General features: G+C 40.6%; 1 protein-coding gene across 1 annotated transcript in view; it reads left to right on the top strand.

Annotated features, from left to right (window-relative positions):
- The window catches only part of LOC126369600 (uncharacterized), a 119,112-nt gene extending 97,658 nt beyond the window's left edge, over nucleotides 1-21,454 (top strand). Inside the window, exons 2-7 of the mRNA XM_050014088.1 lie at nucleotides 10,533-10,623; nucleotides 11,777-11,954; nucleotides 12,374-12,576; nucleotides 13,065-13,268; nucleotides 13,703-16,266; nucleotides 19,570-21,454. Of these exons, the coding sequence (XP_049870045.1) occupies nucleotides 10,533-10,623; nucleotides 11,777-11,954; nucleotides 12,374-12,576; nucleotides 13,065-13,268; nucleotides 13,703-16,266; nucleotides 19,570-21,083 (4,754 nt within the window). The 3' untranslated portion in view covers nucleotides 21,084-21,454. The remainder of the gene's footprint in view (nucleotides 1-10,532; nucleotides 10,624-11,776; nucleotides 11,955-12,373; nucleotides 12,577-13,064; nucleotides 13,269-13,702; nucleotides 16,267-19,569) is intronic.
- Nucleotides 21,455-22,017: the final 563 nt, after the last annotated feature.

Below are 22,017 nucleotides of genomic sequence, written 5' to 3'. Positions count from 1 at the left end.
TGGGGATATGAGACTCCCAACAAAACAATGTATACTATAAGTCAACAGAATCCCATCAAGTTTTATAGGACAGAACACCGCTAAGCCGCTTCTTTTTTACCTAAGTGTATGAATTCTACTGCTGGGTAAAATCCTTAATATCTCTCCATTCTTTTCGGTCCTCGCGTACACTTCTATGTAATTGAAAAAGCCGTCGATCCGTCGCGCCTTCACGTAATGCGTTTCAAGAAGCCTTCCAGATTATAGTGGTTAATCCTACATGCCTGTGGCTTAAAGCCTTAGAAAATTATCAACTTTATTTTTCTTTTCGGCTTTGATTGCGAGTCTCACTGGCTGTAGGTACTATTTCGTCTGGAATAGGTTTTTTGTAACTGTTTGGATGTGACGGAAAATGGAACCAGCCTATATTTACATAACATCCCATCCCATCGCAAGATGAACTAAGTACCCACACCTCACCGAGTTTTCTATTAGACCAATATGTTAGTGGTGACCCGAATTGCCGTCTATAATGGTCGACCCATCTGTGTTATAGAAAACAATAAATAAAAAAATAATTAGGAATCAACCAATCGTATGCCAATTTGTCCTAAAAATTCGCTTACTACGGCACACGACCACGGCTATCACCTAAACATCACTCTCCAAGATTCAAAGAAACATTTTCCTGTTCCATATTACTTTTTAGAGCGCATTTTTCTGTAGGCGGGTTTTAGTGTTTGAACTTATATTTTTATGAATAAATTGACTCAGTATGATTTAGTACAGAAGACGCTGTCGGCATTGAGACTGTAAAAATGCAATTCCGAAGCAATCTATGCATCCGGCGTCACCAACAGCACGGACAAAGCTTATGAACTGGTGCGCCACAAGATTATATTGTGTCGCTTATACGTACTAGCTGTGGCATAAATGAGTCTCATATTTTTTTATTTTACTTGGAATTAGAGACCCGTTTTTTTCTTTCTGGTAATTCTACGATTAAGAGTCTCATAAAGAGGCTTACTAGGGACTGTTATTGCGATCCTCTTTAGGTATGTCGTAAAATAAACTGTTCTGCTTATTCGTTGCCCGGAATCACTAAAGTGATAAGAGTTTGAGACAGATAGTATATTTCTTGGTTTAGGGATAGCGAACCGTATCGAACTTGAATAACTTCATCTTGTTAGATAACGACAGGTCTCCAGGAACCAAATGGCAATATAAAACTAAAGATAAAAAAGATAAAAGAAAACGATTGCCCAGCATCCTCCTAGCAGTCTTCATTAACACGTCAAGATGTCTAAAAATCTGTACAAAGTTATAATAAAAAGGACAAAACTTTTAAAGAACTTAATTGTTCTTTCATTATAGTCAGTTGCCCTAATCAGTCTGACACGAAATTTACAAAATATCCGACGTAGCAGATGGCTACGCTACGTCACTGTTCATTAATCATAATCAAGGTAATGATGGATGTATGAATTAGGGAATCTTTATTTAGTACGAAATCGTAAGAAAATCGTGTCTTAAGCATTTTTAAATAAAGAATTCCGCCCGAGGATAATGGATGTGGAATCATTTCTCTTGGGAATTAATGGCTTCTTGCTCTTAATGTAATTTTATACGGATCGATTGACTGTACATTACGTCATTACGACACCCAGGCTCCTTCCGTATTATCAACTTTTTTGTATGAGGTCCACACTATATTTCTTCCAGGACTTATAGACATAGGAACGTCATTGTCTTTACAAGAGGCAAAGTTTGCTTTTTAGTGTTCTAGTCAGAAAGCGAAAACTATCAGTAAAAAATTAATTACGAGTATGTTCTTGAACAATCGTCCCGAGCGATGGCAGTGTCTGTCTGAATATGAACTTTTGTGTTCATGAGTCAAACCCCAACCTTTTCTACAGTCAGCCAACATGACGCCAATGGACCGCCGTCGTTTAATTCGAAGAACTCCCAAGTCACGGTAAACCTTCTTTCGAAGTTGGTTTTGCCTTTTCATAAGTTCTGAAGCGATAAATTACTACGGCCGATTGCGTGCGAATTACTTCCTGCGAGTTCGTCGACTTTATCATCGACTTGTCTAAGTATTTTTTCCTGGAATTTCCTGTTAGATCTCTAATTCTATATTTTGCTTTGATAAAGATAAAGATAATTTATTTGCTTAAACATGAGTAATATAAATACAGATGACAGTGTTTACATTATAAGTTCTTCATGTTTGCCTTGCGGCGCACAAAATTTTAAGTAAGTACCTAGTATATTATCTATATAAATACATGCATCATGAAAAATACGACAATAGGTAAATGGAAACAGTTATTGAGCATTAATTGCAGAATAAAATTAATGATTTTTTACATGACAAATTGGAACATTAGTGTCATTACAATTTATCATTCAAAAACTCATCTATCGTATAATAACATCTTTTAGTTAACAACTCATTCAATTTTCTTCTAAATAAGAGTTAAGTTACACAACCTTATTTCTAGTGGTATTTTATTATATATTTTGACTTTTGGTTTGAGATCATGGTCGTTGCTATTTATTGGAATGATATAAAAATGGTTTATTTTCAAGTTTTGGTCTTTAAGTCAAGTATTTTGTATTTTATCGTACAAATCCTGCGTAACAAATGTTTAGTCTTATTTTGCATGTATCATGCGTTTTACATTTATGTGCAATAAAGTGTTCTGTATTGTATTGTTTTGGTTACAATTTCAAAGTAGACGTACCAGTACGAACCAGATTCCTCGCCACCCACAACGCGCGTGCGCGTGCAATCCACAGGGATCCTGCGCAAGGACGGCGCTGCGTCTTATTGAATGCACCATTGATATATGAAAACGTTTATATTGTATGGAAGAATTATTATTTTTTTTTGTTCATCAGATTTTTCTATGGAGGAAAGATATTCGTAAAAATATACATAAAACCACGCCTATTTTCGTTGGAGGTTGGCAGATCTAGCATTTCTGCATGTTAAAATGTTTTATATATTTTAATTTCGCTTCGTTCACTCTTATTCATTACTGAAAATATCTAAAACTCGTCAGTTTAAAGAGCTTTTGACATGGCTTCATTAGATAAAATACACAAAGGTTATTGAATTTAATTCAGCAACTGAAAGCTTCTTTAAAATGTAGAGTACATATGGTTCTCACGGTCAACACAATTAACATTGTTGCAAAAGTATGTGTTAAATACGTATTTCTGTAAAAAGACACCTTGTAAGTTCAGTTTCCCACGAGGGAACGTTTATAAATGCCTACATAAATACATTTTGTGTTTCCATGTAGCATGGTCTTGTAAATATATAACACTTTCGTAATTATAAACCGGTAGGTACTTAGTTTATTTTTCAAATATGTTTTTCTGACGAATGATTCTTTAAGGTAGTGACATTTATCAAAGGTTTAAAACATAAACTTTAATATATACATACATAAACTCACACCCGCAATCCCTAATGGGGTGGGCAGAGCCACAAGTAATCAAAGACAACTTGCAGCCACTGTTGATACGATATCGTAAGCCTATCGCCTATAACACAGTCCATCATGTTAGAGGACACAATCCCTTTATCGGTAAAACTAAAAAAAAATCCTCTGTCTGATAAACTTTAACGAAACGCAAATACGTCAAAAGTAAGTGTCAAAAGCTTTATTTAATACATCGATGTCCGAGCCTCAATCCGGCTCGGCAACATAAATGCAATTCCCTGGAGGAAGTCATTCACTATGGGATTGAAAGTGTTTTATACGCATCGCATACCTTTTCCTATTGTTCATCAGTTATTGGCATGAAATAATGGAAATAGAGTGACGTGATTATTAATGAAATATTTCTATTTAAAAAATATAAACACGAATTTCTAAAGCACGTCGGAAAAACTTGCGTTTTGGAAAAGTAAAATAAAAGCAACGTGTCGTACCTTCGAAACATTTTAATTGTATCATAATCATGAATTAACAACAAAGTAAGGATTGATGACCGTCCCTAATTTAAGAGCCACGCTCTTGTCGGTGTAGCCATGGATTGCTTTGTCCACTCGTAGTGTTCGGGAGCCAAAAGTTTCGTCGCCTACCTACACACTGCCGCCGCTGGCGAAATAGGAGCAGAGGGGGGTATTTTTATTAAAGTACCCTCCAAGATTCCGCGGTTCCAATCGGCACCACCGTTGTCGCACCTACCACCCCCGGCCTCCCACCAGCGGGTCTCACCGGGGAGGGTGTGATAACGTGTGCTCTGCCAGGCGGACCGCCAGGCTCCGCACAGGTGAACAAGTCACATCGCGTCCATACCAAACGGGGTGAGCAGGGCAGGAATGGCTCCCCCAACCGCCGCCGGAGTGACGAAGCGCAGGGCGCGTACCTTCTTGCGCACGCGCGTCGTCACGACACCAGCAGCCGCCAACCTACCGCCGCCTCCGCCGCGCCTCACCGGCCTAAGCACGAAAATGTCCCCCTTCCCGCTGCTTCCGGGAGCAGGAGCTGCCGCAAGGAGGACCTCAACGCCACCCGACCACCAGCGACACCCACCACAGCCTGTGGTGAGGATCACGCCGCCCGTCGCACTCTCCATGCCCTCATTGGACATGGAGACTACACCGCCGCGCTCGTACTCGGCCATTCTGAGTACGAACCCATTCTCGCCTCTCTCCATGCCACCGCCGGACACGAAGACGACACCGCCGCGCTCATACGCGGCGGTACTGAACACGAATCCGGACTCGCCGCCGCACGCGCCTCCGCGTCCGTCCCTCCGGACGACGCCCACACCGTCGCCGAAGCCCGTCCGCCTTCAGCCGCCGCTCGCCCCAGCGAGCAAGAAGATACCACCCATCGTGGTGGACCAGCTGCCCGACTGGCCGCACCACTTCCGCAAGCTGCGGGAGGTGCTCGGCCACGTCCCGAACGCGCGCCCATACGGGAAGGGCGTCCGTTTTATGGCGAAGACCCACGAAGAGTTCCGGCTTTACCAGCGCTACCTTGCCGGCCTGGAGAAAGCGACGGGACTCTCGTGGTTCGCCTACGCCCCCCCGGCGGAGCGCGCCTTGAAGCTGGCCATCAAGGGCCTGCCAGCTGACACCAACGTCGCCGAACTGGAGGAGGAGCTGTGTAACCGCGGCTTCGACCCCCAGTACATCCGTCCCATCCAAGGCAGGGTGGGCGGTATCTTCTTTGTGGATATCAGGCGGACACTCGGCTTCCAAGCCATTTATGACACCACCGAGCTTCTCTGTATGCCCGGAGTAAGGATTGAAGCATGGAGGGGACGTAGAGGAGCTCCTCAATGTCATCGCTGCCAGCAGTTTCGGCACAGTAGCCACAACTGCCACCGCCCGGCGGCCTGCGTTCGCTGTGGCGAAAGCCACGCAGCGAAGGACTGCCAGCGACCCCGGGAGGTACCGGCCACGTGCTGCAACTGCGGAGGTGCACACCCAGCTAACAGCCCTTCTTGCCCTGTGAAGTCGCGCGAGTTGCGCAACACAAGGGCAGGCACCGCGCCCTTGACCAGTGCAAGAAGAGCTGCACCTGCGACCTCCATCGTGGACCCGAGCAGCGAACCGACAGCGAGGAGCTCGCTCATGGCCGCGGCGAACGGCCCGAACGGGCCCAAACCGCAAAGGCAGAGGTGCGCCCGTAAAAGGGCAACCCCTGCCCCCACTGCCACCACCACCGCCGAGCCCATCGCCGTGGAACCCGTCCCGCCGAAGCCCTCAACATCAGAGACAGCAGCCGCCGCCCCTCCCAAGGGGAAGAAGGCGAGGCCCCGAGCGGAGGCACCCCCAGCTCCCTCCAGCGAGAAGCTGGAAGTGCTGGAGCAGACCATACAGCTGCTCCACAACATCTTGGCCGCCATCCGCTCTAGGACTGACCCAGTGCCCATCATCGTGGGAGGCCTGGCTTCACTGCTAGGCCAACTCACCGGTGGGCACTGAACACCGGACTGGACAGGGGCTGCCCACATCCACTACTCCTCGTCGAGTAGTTAGGATCGTGGCCACCCCCCCGGGGGATGAGTTGACGCTTCCAGTGGCAGTGGAAGCAGTCCTCTCCCCCCCTCCAGCCGACTCGATACCAGCTGCCCCGGCGACGGAGCAGCTCACCGGACTTGACACCACCGCCAGCTGACGGGCGCTCACTGGGCCTCCCCCAATGGGGAACCACCCGGTGGGCTCGACCTCGCTGGCGGCACCACGGAAGGACAACATCGTGGCTCACGGAGGGGCGTTATCGCCCGCCGTGTCCCAAACCCCGTGACACGCCCGTTTTTGCGGGCGGCGAGCGCAGCCACATCAAGGGGGCTCAGCCCCGAGGATGTCTCCCCGCCGCGGGCTTCGCCCGCGACGAGAAGAAACCCAACAATCGGTGTAGCATTCTCCATTCTTGTCTATCAAAGACCAATTCCTTCACCTCCTAACTAGACACGCGCCTTCTCTTTAATCTGTTCCATGTAAGCTCTTCTTGACCTTCCTCTCTTTCCTCTCTCTCTCTCTCTCTCTTCTCTTTCTTTTTTATTCCTTTTTTTCTTTATTTTTCTTTAAGGATTGATACATTTTGTAAATTAAATAGCCAGTAGACAATTCTCTTTCCACTTGGCTAACTATAGGTGTGGCAATTTCCACAAATAACACAATTTTATCATCAAAAAATTATATGGTGGTCATTGCATATGCATCGCGCATACGAGGCACATTGCCCGTTGCAGCGTTGCAGTGTATCAACGCTGCAGATTTATATTCCCTCTACAGGAATGTACCATTGCGACTGCAAATAAACGCATGTAGTCTTGCAGGTTCATAGACATAGAGATCATTATAATATGTATAGGTTTTCAATTATTTTTCTTCGGCTATACGAAAACATGTATGTCAATTACAATGAAATAGCACTTAACTCAATAAAGGAACAGAGTCGTCTGATAATTGATATCACGTAGATTCTAGGATTCCCGGTTAATGGGGATCATTGCTCGCCAGCTAAGTTGCTCGCCTAGAGTGAGTGAGTGACTACACATTTGGCGCGCAGCTACAACTATAGTAACATAATAATATTACACAACAATTTGATGATATGTTGTGTGTTAATCAACTTCTTATAGATATTATAAGTAGATAAATGAGATATGAGGGTACTCGACAGATATATTTTCAATATGATACTTCTAGAAGCATTTTAGAAATTAAATCGACAACCTGTAAACTCGAGAATGGATAAGCATTAATGAGAGTGAGAGTTGAGCCATGTTAGAACTATTTTACCCTATTGCTTGCTTATTATGTGTTATTATGTTGTTACACTACTTGTATACTTATGCACGTACATTGTGATTGTACTGCCTGTCGTATGTAAATTCTACCAACTATAAATCTCGAAATAAATAGAAATTAAAATGTCTTCTTAAATCAGAATTGCTTACGCGCAATAATGTATGTGTATTATACAACTGCAGGAGGTGTTCATTTCAACTAAGGGGTGTAAAGAGTAGGGATTTAAAACACAAGTAATAATTGCAATTGAAAATGAGCAATATTTTTTTAAATAATACATATAATGTTGAATTCTTATGACCTGATGGTAACCCAGTTTGGTTTCCAGCCTCTACAAACCTGAGTAAATAAGACATTATTGTAACACCTATATAACTACATTGGTTTATATTTGTAGACGACATAAACTTTTTTATTATTTATTTTTTATATGAATTACAATCGGCAGCCGATGTAGAGACTGGAAATGTAACAGGACTAATTGGTAAACACTTAGTCACATTCTCGAGAAATGCATTTCGGAGGTATGTGACCTAACCTGTATTGCGATGATTTTCCCTTCGCGGGTTGGAAGGTCAGACAGGCAGCGGCTTCTGTAAAAACTCGGACCTGTCAAATCTTCAGGTTAGGTAAGCGGACCCTGTGAAAAACGGGATAACGCTAGCGAGATGATGGTAAACACTTAGTCGGCCGATAGTGTGATTGGTATCATATCGCTCTAAGGACCAGCGTTTAAGTGTTACGTTTAGCTCTAGGCGGTAACGTGAAGTAATTTAATTAGCACAAGTAAATGGAAGTGAGCCAAGAAGAGAAGGTAAAGGTAAATTAAATTGAATCAGTAGGTTATTACACCTACCTACGTATTGACAGTCTGTAGGATACGTTTAAAACCCTATCATACTAAGACGCCATAATGGCGCCAATTAAGATGTAGGTATGCTGTTTTATAAAAGGTATTTCACCTGGTTGCACAACAAAGTTACCGGCAATCAAATCCCGAATAATTTCGCGCTAGTGAGATTTGGCTACTGAGACTGAAGATTATTTTGCTACTGTGAGTGTGTTTTGTTTTGAGTGACTTTTGGCGTCAACATTCAACTACAGCGAGTACGAAGAAACTGTTTCCATGGTTATTTCCGTTCACAATAAAGTGTAGCTAGTGTCTCCTTTAACTTAGTTATGACTGAATACGAAACATGATGAGCGGGACAAACGTCTAAACGGCCAATATAACTTACCGCTAAGTAAAATGATCCGTGCTTCGGAAGCCACGTTAAGCCGTTGGTCCCGGTTACTACTTACTGATATAAGTAAGTAGTCGTTACATGAGCCATGTCATGGGCCGTTGGCGGCTCAATAGTAACCCTGACTGGTGTCAGGGTTACTATTCCACCTCACAACCCACAGGATAGAAGAGAAGACTTACCGCTATCAATCCGCTTACCGAAATCGTTCTATATTCAACACACTTCCTCATAGCTGTTATAAATCTAAGAAAAGAATAAGTACGTAAAACCAAAGATTCTCCTAGTGGTTGTATCATAGAAATACAATATCACTGTTGAAATACATTTTCCACATCGTGACTGGCATTGTGTTGCAATAAATTCCTCAAGAGTTCCCAGTACTATCTCGGCTTTAAGGCTTTAATATCGTGAACTTTATTGATTACTTCATTTGTTCTCATTAAAGTGCACGATACGATATTGTTCCTAGCCATTTATCAAGTTCGTCTATAATTTTCTCCTCACAAATTAGAAACCTAAATTGAATTAGTCACGAAATCACGACATGTCGAATGGCACACGATTCTGTGCTAAGGTGGTGCAGTTGTTTCAATGAACACTGGATAGTCATGTTGGAATATTTAATTTGCTTCTTAAAATGTGTGTTTTATTTAGTTTTTTTTTTTTATTTATTTAAGTATGGAGGTATTACGGCGTGCGTGTATGAAGCGATTGATGAATGTGGAGGAAGCAAGAGAAGTGTGTCAGGATCGACGCAAATGGAATTCTATAGTCTCTGCTTGCCCCGGTGGGAAATAGGCTTGAGTTTATGTATGTATGGAGGTGTTGGAAAGAGGTATCTGCCAGCAGTATTCCACTGCTAGTGCTCCACGACGGGTTAATAAGATAATGCATAAAAAAGAAACAAAACAAGCAACATTTATGTTTAAACTATGTACTGAAACGAAGAAAATAAGCATTTATCTGTCGTTATTTAATATTTAATAGTGAATGTGTTTTCAAAAAGTTTACCTTTCCAAATCAAACTGTACCTACACACTCACCTCCCTGTTACAAAAAGGAGTCTCATCAGAATGATTCTTTTCCTCTTCTTCTATCGTGTAGGTTATGAGGTGGATTGCCAATCCCATCAACCCTGGTGTCAGGGTCACTATTGAGCCGCCAAAGGCCCCTGACATGGCTCATGTGACGACTACTAACTTACATCAGTAAGTAGTAACCGGGACCAACGGCTTTACCTGCCTTCCGAAGCACGGATCGTCTTTCTTTCGGACAATCAGGTGATCAGCCTGTAATGTCCTATAACCAAACTAGGGATCACAAAGTGATTTTCGAGATGTGTCCCCACCGGGATTTGAACTTGGGACCTCCGCATCGTGAGCCTATCGCTTAAACCACTGGTCCACGGAGGCCGTTGGAATGATTCTCTGATCTACACTAAACTTAAAAAGACTATCCTTCAAAGGAAAACGCAAGCACATCAAACGAAGGTTTAAATGATGTATAGCGTAGATTGGTGCAATTAATCCCGATAACCTGAGGGCGGGCTGTTGAATAATTACTGGTCATTTGTTCATTCCACGTTTGAAACGGCAACATGAGAAAGTTTCTACTCGAGAGTGAATGCTCTAATATCTGTGTCGTAAGTTACATGGTCATACTTGTATGGCGCGTGTTTCGCGCTCACTTGACCCTTCCTTTAGGTATGAATCACTTAGGTTAGGTTAGTGTCAAATATTCGTTCCACTGGGCACCCTCAGTCCTATTGTCTTAAACGTTGTAGGTGAGAGTAACCTATCTCAGAGATGTTGCAGCTTGATATAAATGCTTTTGGATTCAGTAGCAGTGATGTTCTTCTTTGAAAAATGCCTTCCGACCACTTCTTATATCACACCATGTTTCTTATGTTTTGATGACATTTGTTGTGCAAATGATGATTGGTTTAAGAGCAAGAGTTTACACGAGCGTGTTAAGAGTTTTCTTGGACAAGTAATAATGATAATTCTCCTTTGTTACAGCGGAGGGGAGCCTGTCAGACTTTGCGACTCGCAAAGTCCACTACACGGCGAATAATCCTCTCAAAAAAGGACTCTTCACACCAGACACACGGTACTGAGTATATTATTCTTTCCTTCTTCTTCTCTCGTGTGGGTTGTGAGGTGGATTACCAACCTCATCAACCCTAGTGTCACAGTTACTATTGAGCCGCCAAAGGCTCCTGACATGACTCATGTAACGACTACTTACTTACATCAGTAAGCAGTAACCGAGACCAACCGGCTTAACGTGCCTTCCGAAGCACGGATCATCTTACTTTCGGACAATCAGGTGATCAGCCAGTAATGTCCTAACCAAACTAGAGATCACAAAGATATTTTTGTTATATTTCCTCACCGGGATTCGAACCCGGGACCTCCGGATCGTGAGCCTAACGCTCAATCAGTGGACCACGGAGGCCGTTTTCCTTTCCTTATTCCTGACTATTGGAAATGTTGGGTTAATATCCTCACCTCACCTGTGATTCATCATATTATTCTCCTCATGGAACTTCAATATCAAGTCTGGTGACTTGTGCCCACGCACTAACACAGTTGGCTCGACCATTATAGACGGCGATACGGCTCACCACATATCACGTTGGTCTACCAAAAAGCCCAGTTAGTTCATCCTACTCCAAATGGCATATAGTCGTGCACTTATGTTATGACTTGTGGCTACCGACACCGACAGTTACGGGGTCGATTAATAGAAAATGATGTAGGTACGGTCACGAGCATTAATATGTATACACTTTGGTACCATGTCACATTAACTTTTTTGACAAATTAAACTGTCTCACTAAATGTCAAATATGTTAGTGCGACAGAGTCCTAAAGTGGGTACATTATATTGCTCATGACTGTACTTGTATTTTCAAAATTGACTATTCGTGCAGGTAGGATAATAAATATGAAATGACATACAAATTATAATATTATGTTTTTAAATCTATAGTAGAGCTGCGAGGTATGCCTTGTTCCAGACAGAGCGGGACGTCAACAGGCTGTTTAGATATTGTGAAATAATGGTACCAGTTCTGACCAGATACAAATTTAAATCAATTTTTGGTTCCGTTTGGTTTGGTTGGTCCGAAAACTAAGCTCTAGCTGTTTCTTGTAGGTACTTATTGTAAGTGAAGGATAACATTATCTTTAACGCAGTCAAATTAAAATAAAATTTCGGTATAGATACATTTACTTATGAACCAAAAAAACAATTCCAGGCCGACATGTCTTCGAAACCTGTACGAGAAAGCGACCATGGACCGCCTCTCCGCCTCGATCCTCGACCAGCTACGGAAGGACTCGCAGCATTCTCCATACTTACTCTGCACGCCGGTCCTAAGTACTAAACGACGAAGAATTTATAAGAAAATCGATGTAGATATCGAAACGCACATTGTAAGTTGGTTTTGTAATTGTTAATGACGTTATAGTCATTAAAAAAATTGCCCCTATAGAAGAAATATCTTTTCTGGATCTGTCAAAATAGATAGCTTTAAACTTTTAAACTGTATCTCTTAACGTCAGCGAGTTAATTCACGTTTACTTGCCCACATTCACTCTAGGTTTAACTTAATATTATGTTTCCGAGAAATATTATAATTTGGAATGTATAGACTGAAGAAGAATAACGAATGAGTCAGATTAGGTACATACCCATTCCAGGTCTTTTTTGAACTTGAATAAACATAAACACTGTTTTATTCCATGTCTTAAAGTTGCTATCACAATTAAGTAAGTAAATCGTAACCAACCAACCAACATTCAAACAAAGTTTTAAGACCTTTACACTAGCACTATCATCATTTTCTTTACAGCCGTCAGTAGTGGAGCATCTCAGGAAATGGACGTCGAAAGAAGCGGTAGGCGATATAACGGCGCTACCTGACGCTTCTATGAGAATAGCCAGTTGTGTTACCTTGACGCCTGATGAGCTCTCCGAGTGTGGGTCAGGTGATGAAGAACCTATAGACCACAGGCTGCCCAGTCCTGAAGAACAGTTGCGAGTTATTGCTTCCAAGTAAGTCATCCTTACACTTTACTTTTCTATAAGAACAACTTACATTACATTACAATATTGGAACCTTCAAAAGTTTAATGAATATTCCACCTTAAGCCACATCTTCACATAACATTCAAATTCAGGTCAAATTGTGTTCATACGCTAAAAAAAACTTATAAAAAGAGATAGTGTCGATTGAAAACTAAACGTTCAGTTGCGGGAACTATATAACTTGTATAAACAAGCTTATTACTTACATAAGTAAGTAATTCATGGTAAAACTTGACTGCTTATTCCACTGCTGGATAAAACGATGAACGAAAAGATCACATCCTGTCATTATATCTACCAACGTAATGTCTAAGGACACCAATATCAGTGGAAAATTGTTTACTGACTAATTGTGGCTCAGCATACCAATGAGAATTACATTTATACATTAATAATAGTTCTAAAATATTAACTACTAAGTGCACATTGACAGCTTAACACCGTTACATTTCCAGGTTCCCTCCAGAGATGGTCGCAATAGACACGTCAGGGAAGTTCTTCGACAGGATGTGCAGCTCGCGCAAGTCGTTGCTAGCGGACAGCAGCATGGGAGAAACGGACACCGTCAAGAGACGAACCCGCTCTAGGAAGCCCCGGGGTAAAAGACGAAACACCATATCGGGCACTGATCAGAAAGAGCTTAGAGAGGCTATAGCTGGGTAAGCTTCTAGTTCGCACTCCACTCACACAGGTTACATTATCTCTCTCACTTTACTCTTCCTATTTTACGCAACTTAGATAGATAATGTAATCTTCCAATAACAATCGTTCAGCACAGTGTGGAGCTTCAATGTTCCAATTAAAATCTCCAGCACCATAACAACTTTTTGATAATAATATCTCGTGCTTCTGTGAATACATTATGTTAACATTGACTGTCATTGTATCTCTGTGTTTGAGACAGAAACAAGGAAAGTCAATCATTTGTGCACTTAAACACTAATAGTGCCATTTGTTCATTAGCTTCATGATTAATTACCTCTTTGGAGGATGCCGCTGTAACAAGACTAAGCGGTGTTCTCCGAAGAATATCTCAATTATAGATCTGCCTTTAGCGTGTGACTAATGCTTTGCTTGGTTTGTTCTACCGTAGCGATACATCAAATGCAGTGGCTTCTGAAGAAATCGAGGATAACAGCACTGTCGTCAGATCACAATCTAGCGATTTGCTTAAGAAAAGTCCTATCGATCCGGTGGCTAAGAAAGGACACTTCAATACGCTCAAGCAATGGGGAAAAAATAGACTCAAGATGATCAGTAGATCACCAAGTGCAAGTCGAGATAGCTTTAAGGATACCTCGAAAATGGATAAGAGTAAAGACACGAAATCGCCTACGAAACCGGAAGATATTCAGATTCAGGAGACAGTGACTATGCGTAAGAAGCGGCCTGGGGAAGACGACCGCAGGACTCATCAAAGATGTGCATCTTATTCGTCATCAGAAAAGAGTATTGGTGTGCCTGCTAGTGTACCAGCTCCTACAGCCACGATCAACGTTGGAGTAAAACTGAGAGCAACATCTACTCAAAGGAGAATGCGACGATCAGGAATTGGCAAAGACGAGCCCCATTCATCCAGTGGCAACTGGTCAGCAAGCTCCGAGTCTGGAAGGACAAGTATCGGTTCAGAAATTACGACTACCACAGTGCCACCTAAGAGCACAACTTCTGCCGCAACTTCTAACAATTCATTGAACTTCCATCACGGCCCTCCAAGTTCAATTATAAGTCGGCGACGATTCCTTAACACTTCTGGCTCTGGTAGCGTCACAAGCGAAGGAACCCTAACTCCTGATATGATTCATGATTTACACGAAGATTTGGAAACTAGCTCGGAATTTTCATGCGACACTGAGGGATATTATACTTCATTCCATATGGATTCCGGGTTGAAGACATTGAAAGAAGAAGAAATATCTCCTAGCACACCTATGCACACTAGCAACGCATTGTCCAATTCTTCGAATAGTCAAAACATGACTGCTGAAAATGAGTATGAGTTGTTTGGTAAAGGTTCTACGAGCACGACAACAAGTTCAGCTGGCACCGTATGTACAACATTAATGGCTGCGGGCAGTGATAGATCTCTTGTCATCGGACCAACTGTACCCGAACGAAAGAGTTCACTAGCTAAAATGAACAGAAGTAGAAACAACATTCACAATGCAAATATGAGTTTAGACAGAAGTGTCAATTCTTCATTCTCAAAGACTGCTTTTAGCAGCCTAAGATACCCGATTCGTTCATACAAAGACCAGAAAGTTTGCAATTATTCGTCACCAGAAATCAGTGAAGTTCCAACATCAACAATCACAGTTACAGGGAATGTAGGAAGACGTACAGAAATTACTGCTGTAGCAGAAGTACACAGTGAAATTGACGTCGAAAGTGCTAAGAAAAGTACAGGAACTAGTTCTCCAGATTCCGGTCACAATACTTCTAGTTCACCTATTGAAGATTCCGTATCGAGTGCACATGGAAAGAATAGTCTTTCTGAACAGGACTACTCAGAGTCATCAGATTTAGAAGGAACAGACAGAATCGAAAGGATAAGATACAAAACAACCATAAATAGTTCAAGAATTCCTTCAATGTGCGTAATTACACCAACCAACTCCGATGATGAAAGCGAAGCAAGTCAAAAGGATTCAGAAACGGGCAGAAAAACTGAAACCGAAAAAACCGAGACTACAGTCAGAAAGTCTGGCAGTAGACCAAAATTAGAATTACCTTCTGAAGATTCTCCTCCCAAAGAGACTAAAACTGAGCCGGTTAAAGTTACAAAACCAGCAAGTCAAATCAACTTGAAGTCCCTGCATCCTCTGAACAATTTAATGTGTAAACTAAAAGGAGTTCTCCCACACAAAAATAAAAAATCACCGGTAGCAAAAGAGCCTCCACCGGTTGAAGATTTCTACGATTCTGGTGATTATGTCACAATTGCCGATGTTAAAAATAACAACCAAAAAGCTAGCTTCAACAGAAGTTTATATGGCAACAACGATATCGTCAGAAAGAATTTACAAACTGTACTCTCTGGTAAACTACCTGATACCGAATACGTTTCTCTCAATGAACTACCGAACTGTTTGAATGAAAGCAAAGATTTCCTCGAACATGGGTTGGATTTGAAACCTTCACCAGCGTTAGATGAGATCCAAAGAAAAGGAGCTAAAGTAACGCTTGACTCTCAAGGCCAAGTTATTTATTCTTCTGACACGTTAAAACGAAGGAAAGGCGCGCACACTACTTTTGAACCAGGACCATTCGTTCAAGAGATCAGTTCTGCAGTCATTCAGCGAGAGACGGCTGAAGTTGTAAGCGTCGTCGACGAAACCGATTTCCCTTACGACCCTCCACCACCGGCTAGTAAGCCTACATCGCCGCAGCTAGGCAAAATGATCATCAAAGCGCCAGTGGAGCCGGATGGACCCGTCACTACAGAATACGTGTCTTTACCGTCTCCTAAACCGAGTAAAATCATCACTGCTACGCCTGTCACTGAAACACCTATTAACACCAACCATACTCCTACAGTAACTAGAACGAATCAAGATCTCCCAAGAGTAGTAGAAGCCATCACTAGAACTGGGGCATATGTAAATATTCACGACGCGGAGGGTGTCAGCTTGTCACCGACGAAAGACGATATAGCAGGTAAGAATCTTTGCTCAAAGCACATTACGACAAACCAACACACTCCCGACCTAATCGAATCGAGTCTGTCCCCTGATAGAAATGAAGAAATTATCCCATTTGTCCCTAATTTCCAAACGCCAATTATGTTACAAAATAAATGCCAACATGACTTTAAAGCTAGCAGTAAATTAGCAGGAGTTATGAGAATGTTTTCGAACAAAACTAATGGTGACAATGGTAATATTTTCAGTCCCAAAGTTACCAATGAAAATAATGACAAGTCCCTTCATAACAAAATCAAACGCAGTGATAGTTATAAGTTAGCTAATTCTCCTCTAATGCCAATCAAAAAGTTACTCAAAATGGAGAGTTTCAGTAGTGCTAAGAAAGTAGATTCTTTAGAAATGATCCAAGCTGAGATCACGGCAGATTTACTGCAAGAACAAATTAATTATCCGTCCACAGTTTCTCCAAAGCTAAGTCCTAGAAGTCTTATAAATCTGTCTAAGAACTGCGATTGTATGACTGACACAAGTAACTCTTATATTGACGATAAGTTTGAAGCTGAATTATCCGCTTTAACACTGAGCCCTTTTACAACTCCGTTGCCTAAGCGGCATACTGTAACTTACGTCCCGGATAATAGGGACACTTCTATAGACATGTTGACTGCCATTCTAGACTCTGACCCAGATGAAGTGTGTATTCTACACTCACCTCCATCTTGCCCGTTGTCGCCAAGCAAAGTTACTATCCCTTTTGACGGCTCGATGCATCGAGCACGAATTTTATCAATTTCCGAATCGGATTACGGCACTGAGATTTGGTAACTTATACAATGCCTCTTTTGCCAATGTTTTTAAAATAATTTTATTAGATTTGATGTATTCTGTTACCGAATCCGCTAAGTACCTTTCTAATGTACATTTTGATACGCTTATCTTTTAGTTTATGGTAATAAATATTATTGCTACGTTATTACTATATTGTTTAATGTGAAAATATTTTTTGATAAAATTATTAATTAGCTCTTATCTAGATCGCTAGGTCAATTCTATAAACTCCGTCCAGTTTATGTTCTTTTGTCTTCCTTATATTCTGTATCTAAATCTGTGATAGATATATGTCTTGGGCTTTTTTTTATAAATTTTAAAAGTATATTAAGTTTAAATTTTGACTTTATTGTACCAGTATTCATTGTGTGGATTATAATAAATGCATTTTTGTAAGACCGTTGCATGGTGGCTTTCACCGCAAAATGCGTAGCTTACGAGTGTTTGATATCTTCGTGCGTAAGTGCATGGTGTGTTGTTCTGTGTTTTGTAAATAATATCATTATACAATTATTGTGAATTAACGCACTTTATTTCATTTTGTGTCACTCCTATCACCACCCTCGCGCACCATTTAATCACATCACCATGGACTTGGGAAATGAATTCTGTTCTCACTTTATTATAACCTTTTTTTAAAACACCTTCATTATGTGATACAGAATTCAATGTCTTGTCAAAGTCCTCAACACGTTCGTTCTACAATCAAATGTACATAAATCCCTCTCATTTCGAAGGTAATAAATAACAAATAAAATCGATTAACTATTGACAAACTACCATCCTTTGTTAATAACATGACTAATTTGTATTTAAACTTATGTAAAATGTGACTAATTAGAAGCACTGTTAACCAAACTTATTGGTCTACGATTCTATAGAACGTTCACTGTTCGATTGCTATCCATTACTTGATTTGGTTTACGTTTCTTGGTTTCAAAATTTAATTTTTCGATGTTTTGTTTTAAATGTTTTCGAGTTACTCTCCAAATAACCAAGAGAAGTATACCATTACGTCGTCTTTACCATGTAAGAAGTTTTTTTAAATTACATTTGGATGTGATTTTTGTTAATCAAACCTCGTAAAGAGATACGCTAGTTTCAATCCAGGTCAAAATTTGTGGGCTCATAACTCAGAATGAAATTAAATTGAAAGAATTCGAGGTTTTGTTGAAGAAAATCACATCAAAAGGAGCTTACGTGGTTTTGCCTATAAGACGATGATAGTGTGATTGAACTGTGAAACTGTTTTATAAAGTCACACCCTTCTTTCAAACGACGCACAAGTGTTAAGGTCCCTTTGCACTCAACCACGCTTGCACAGAGAAGATGAAAGCTTCCAAAGCACCTAACGTCAACTCTTCAAAGGTAAAGTGTGTTGCTTTTTTGGCATGAATATATCCTGACTCCTTATTCAATGCAAACCTGTCCGAGATTTAGTGTACGGTCCGAAATAAAACACCCCTTAGTCAAAGCTGTCTTGACTACAAATTAAAATATTCCTATTACTACCATCTTACCATATTATTATAACTTTCAAAATCTAACCATAGACTAAATCTCAAACGATTTCTGCATTGTATTAGGAGTCATGGTATACTGTTTAATAAAGTTTATTATCGAATGCATGAGGACAAGGGATGACTAACAAGGTATACTGTTTCGTTGGCATTGACAAGTTTGCAAAGAATGTGCAAGCAAATAACGGTTTGATATTGATTTAACCCCCTGTCCGTCGTGACCGAGACACGGCCAGTTTATGGAATTATGGCGCATTTTCCTAAATTATTCTGGGAACTTTTAGAGTTTAGTGGTTATTTCAATGACTACTGTTATTTTTGAAAACAAAAAATGTGTTGTAGAAGTCTATGATCATGAAGACTTTACATATATCTACCCGTTCTATCTATCTGTACGTAGTTACGTAGCTTCGCAGTTGCGACACTATAAAATATATATTTCAGAATAGTTACACTTGTTTGCACGCTCTCCTTTACCTTGTCAATCTAGTGAAACAAACAATACATAACCATTATACACTCTTAATATTGCACTAGGCGAGGGCTTAAACTAAACAAACTTGAACTTAATATACTTATAAACTAATCTGAGTAATTATCGTAATTATAAACAATAATAACTGTTAATAACAATATTGTCAGAAAAATATACCATGCACTTTTGTAAATCTCATTTTGTTAGTAACTAATTCAACAATATGTAATATATTATAAACATTGTGTCATTACTGTGCACGACTGTCTTATAAGTAGCAATGTATTACCTAGCTATAAGCTTTCGGGATCGGATAAATATTTACAAAAATATAGTAAATGAATGTATTTCGCTTAAATCGATTTGTATTTTAGATTGTTATGACAGATGGATCTGTATATTTATTTTAAATTAGTATTGTATGTTCGTAAATCGAAAATGTATTATCGTTTTTAGGTGATAACAACTAATTGTTTTTTCTTTATGTTTCCAGACTGTCGACATTCCAGTGCTGACAAACCCTACAAAAACTTACCGCAGACGGTCCTAGATAAAGGCCCAACAGTCAACTTGAACGCGTTCAATCCCACCTTAAACCGATACCACACAGCTCACCTACGCGGGAGACACGGCATCGTCAACTATGAGAATCCACCAAACCAGCAAATGGGACAACCAAAGTTCTGGACGCTTCCTAAACGAAGCCACTTAGAACCCAGCGTACCTACCCCGGTAAACTATCCCAGACAACCAGATCCTAGCACCTTCTCTGAACAAAGGATATCGTCGTATCCTCTCCCCAATGACGAAAGTGTTAGAATATCACCCATTGATCCTCGAACTACTGGACCCTTCAAATCGTCTACTCCCTCTAATAAGGAAAACGTTGTCGACCTCAATACAAAGATGCTGTCTCCAGTCAAGTCAACTATGACTAACGAAGAACTGTATGCAGTAATACACAAAAGTAAGAAAAAGCTCAATATCAAAGATAATCCTGAAAGAGCCGAGTCTCCTGCCCTATCCACAATTAGTTTGTCTCCTGTGAACTCTGAATCCTCACTGTATATTAAAGGAAGTCAACGTCATCCTGAAACTGGATACATAGGTGATCCAAGAACTAGGATGAGTTGGTCTCCTGCTGATAAACAAATCCTGCCAATGTACAGCAGAGATGGCGCCTTCAGTCCTCCTAAACAAGAAACCACATGCGCTGATAGATACGGCCCAATGCCTCAGACATCCAGGCTTGATTTCAAGAAACTGTTACTACAACACAGCGTTAAGTCAAACACATTGAGTCCCCAAAGCAAATCAAACAAATTATCCGCAGTTGAACAACTTAAAATTAATAAAGAAAGAAATGCTGCGCAAATCGCTTTAACAGGAAATAAATCGCAAGTAAAAATTCTTGACTTGAGTGGATCACCTAAGACTTATACGCAAAGAAAAGTTATCAAACCGAATGCTCAGCCGGCGTCACCTGGTAGGACTGGAGCTCTTATAAAAGAACATAAAAACACACCGAAGATACTTCTCTCGCCAAAGTCTCAGTGGCGCTTCTCAAGCCCTAGATCAGACGTCCTCTCCTCGCCCATTCCTGAAGCAAACAATGAAGACGAATCAAATAGTTCCGGTGAAAAACACGATACTTCACCCAAAAAGGCAACATTCAAAACAGTTCCTATAATCACCAACCAACATTTCGGAGCTCGTCGAAATCTTATTCCTATAAATGAGAATAACATAATAGAAGCTGATACAGATTTCCCCGAAAATTTTGATCGAGGTGTGTTTCCACTTGATACCGATTTGAAGTCATCTGGATTATCACGGAGTGAATTACTGCAAGCGAAGAGAGCGGAATTTTTCAGTAGCCCACCTGACAAGTCGCCTCCGAGATTCACATCGTTTAAGAGTCCAACGACGGCGGGTCCGTCGACATTCAGAAATAAGTCTTCCCCAGAAAGGAAGGGATCGCCTAGTACGTTAGAAACTGCTTTATGATACATTTAGGAATAAGTGGTGCTTTTAACAATTTCATCCTCATTATTAATTCTGTAAATAAGGCAATGATGACAGAAGTCTAATCTAGTCTTTTCCTGCTACGAGTGCCATTTTAAAGGCACAATTTGTCCACCCAGTGTATGAATACTTAAAAAATGCGAATGATACAAAGCTCAAAATTATGCAATTTTTTGTTCAATCGCTCTCAAGGGGCCAATTTTTTTTTTGGAAGTAATAATAAACTGCATAGTTTTAAAACTTAGCCACTAAGTATTTATTGAGTACGTACTTTTGTAAGTAGTGTTTTAAACTTTTTCAAAGTTTTTAAGTTATTCGGAATACAACTTTAAATAAATGCGTTGATTTGAAAATGTGGAGTTTTATTTATAGGTATGTCAATTGCATATTTATGTAGGTACGCTAAATTGGAATCAATCTGGTTGAAATTATATCACATGTTTGTTATGCAGACAATAGTCTCTGTTATCTGGTAATTGTAAACTGATTGGTTGGTGCATAACATCAGACACAGTTTCGACCAAAGATTTTGCTACCAATGTAAAAATTTATGGCAGTTCCAAAAGACTTTAAGACAGAATAAAAAATCCGAACTTTACTTCTAAAATCACGTTGGAACTCTTTGCTTCTATCGGGTTGTTTCTTCTTAGACAGGTAGGAAGACTTGACTACGTTATTATGACGTACGTACAAAATATTGTATTTTTATATTATTTACAATTATACATAATACTACAACCTGTTTTCATATCGATAATTACTCTCTTCAGAATATCAAGCCCATGAGTAGATGAAGTCTATGTCAAGCGATAATGTGAATGTAGATCTTTGCACGTTCAAACTTAGAATTTTTACATTAGTAGTGAACACTGCAGATATTATCAACGAAAGGGCTACGCCTACGTTGGGGATGAAC

The sequence above is a fragment of the Pectinophora gossypiella genome, chromosome 9, assembly GCF_024362695.1.
Source record: "Pectinophora gossypiella chromosome 9, ilPecGoss1.1, whole genome shotgun sequence".
NCBI lineage: Eukaryota > Metazoa > Arthropoda > Insecta > Lepidoptera > Gelechiidae > Pectinophora > Pectinophora gossypiella.
This window is presented reverse-complemented; position numbering and strand designations above follow the sequence as displayed.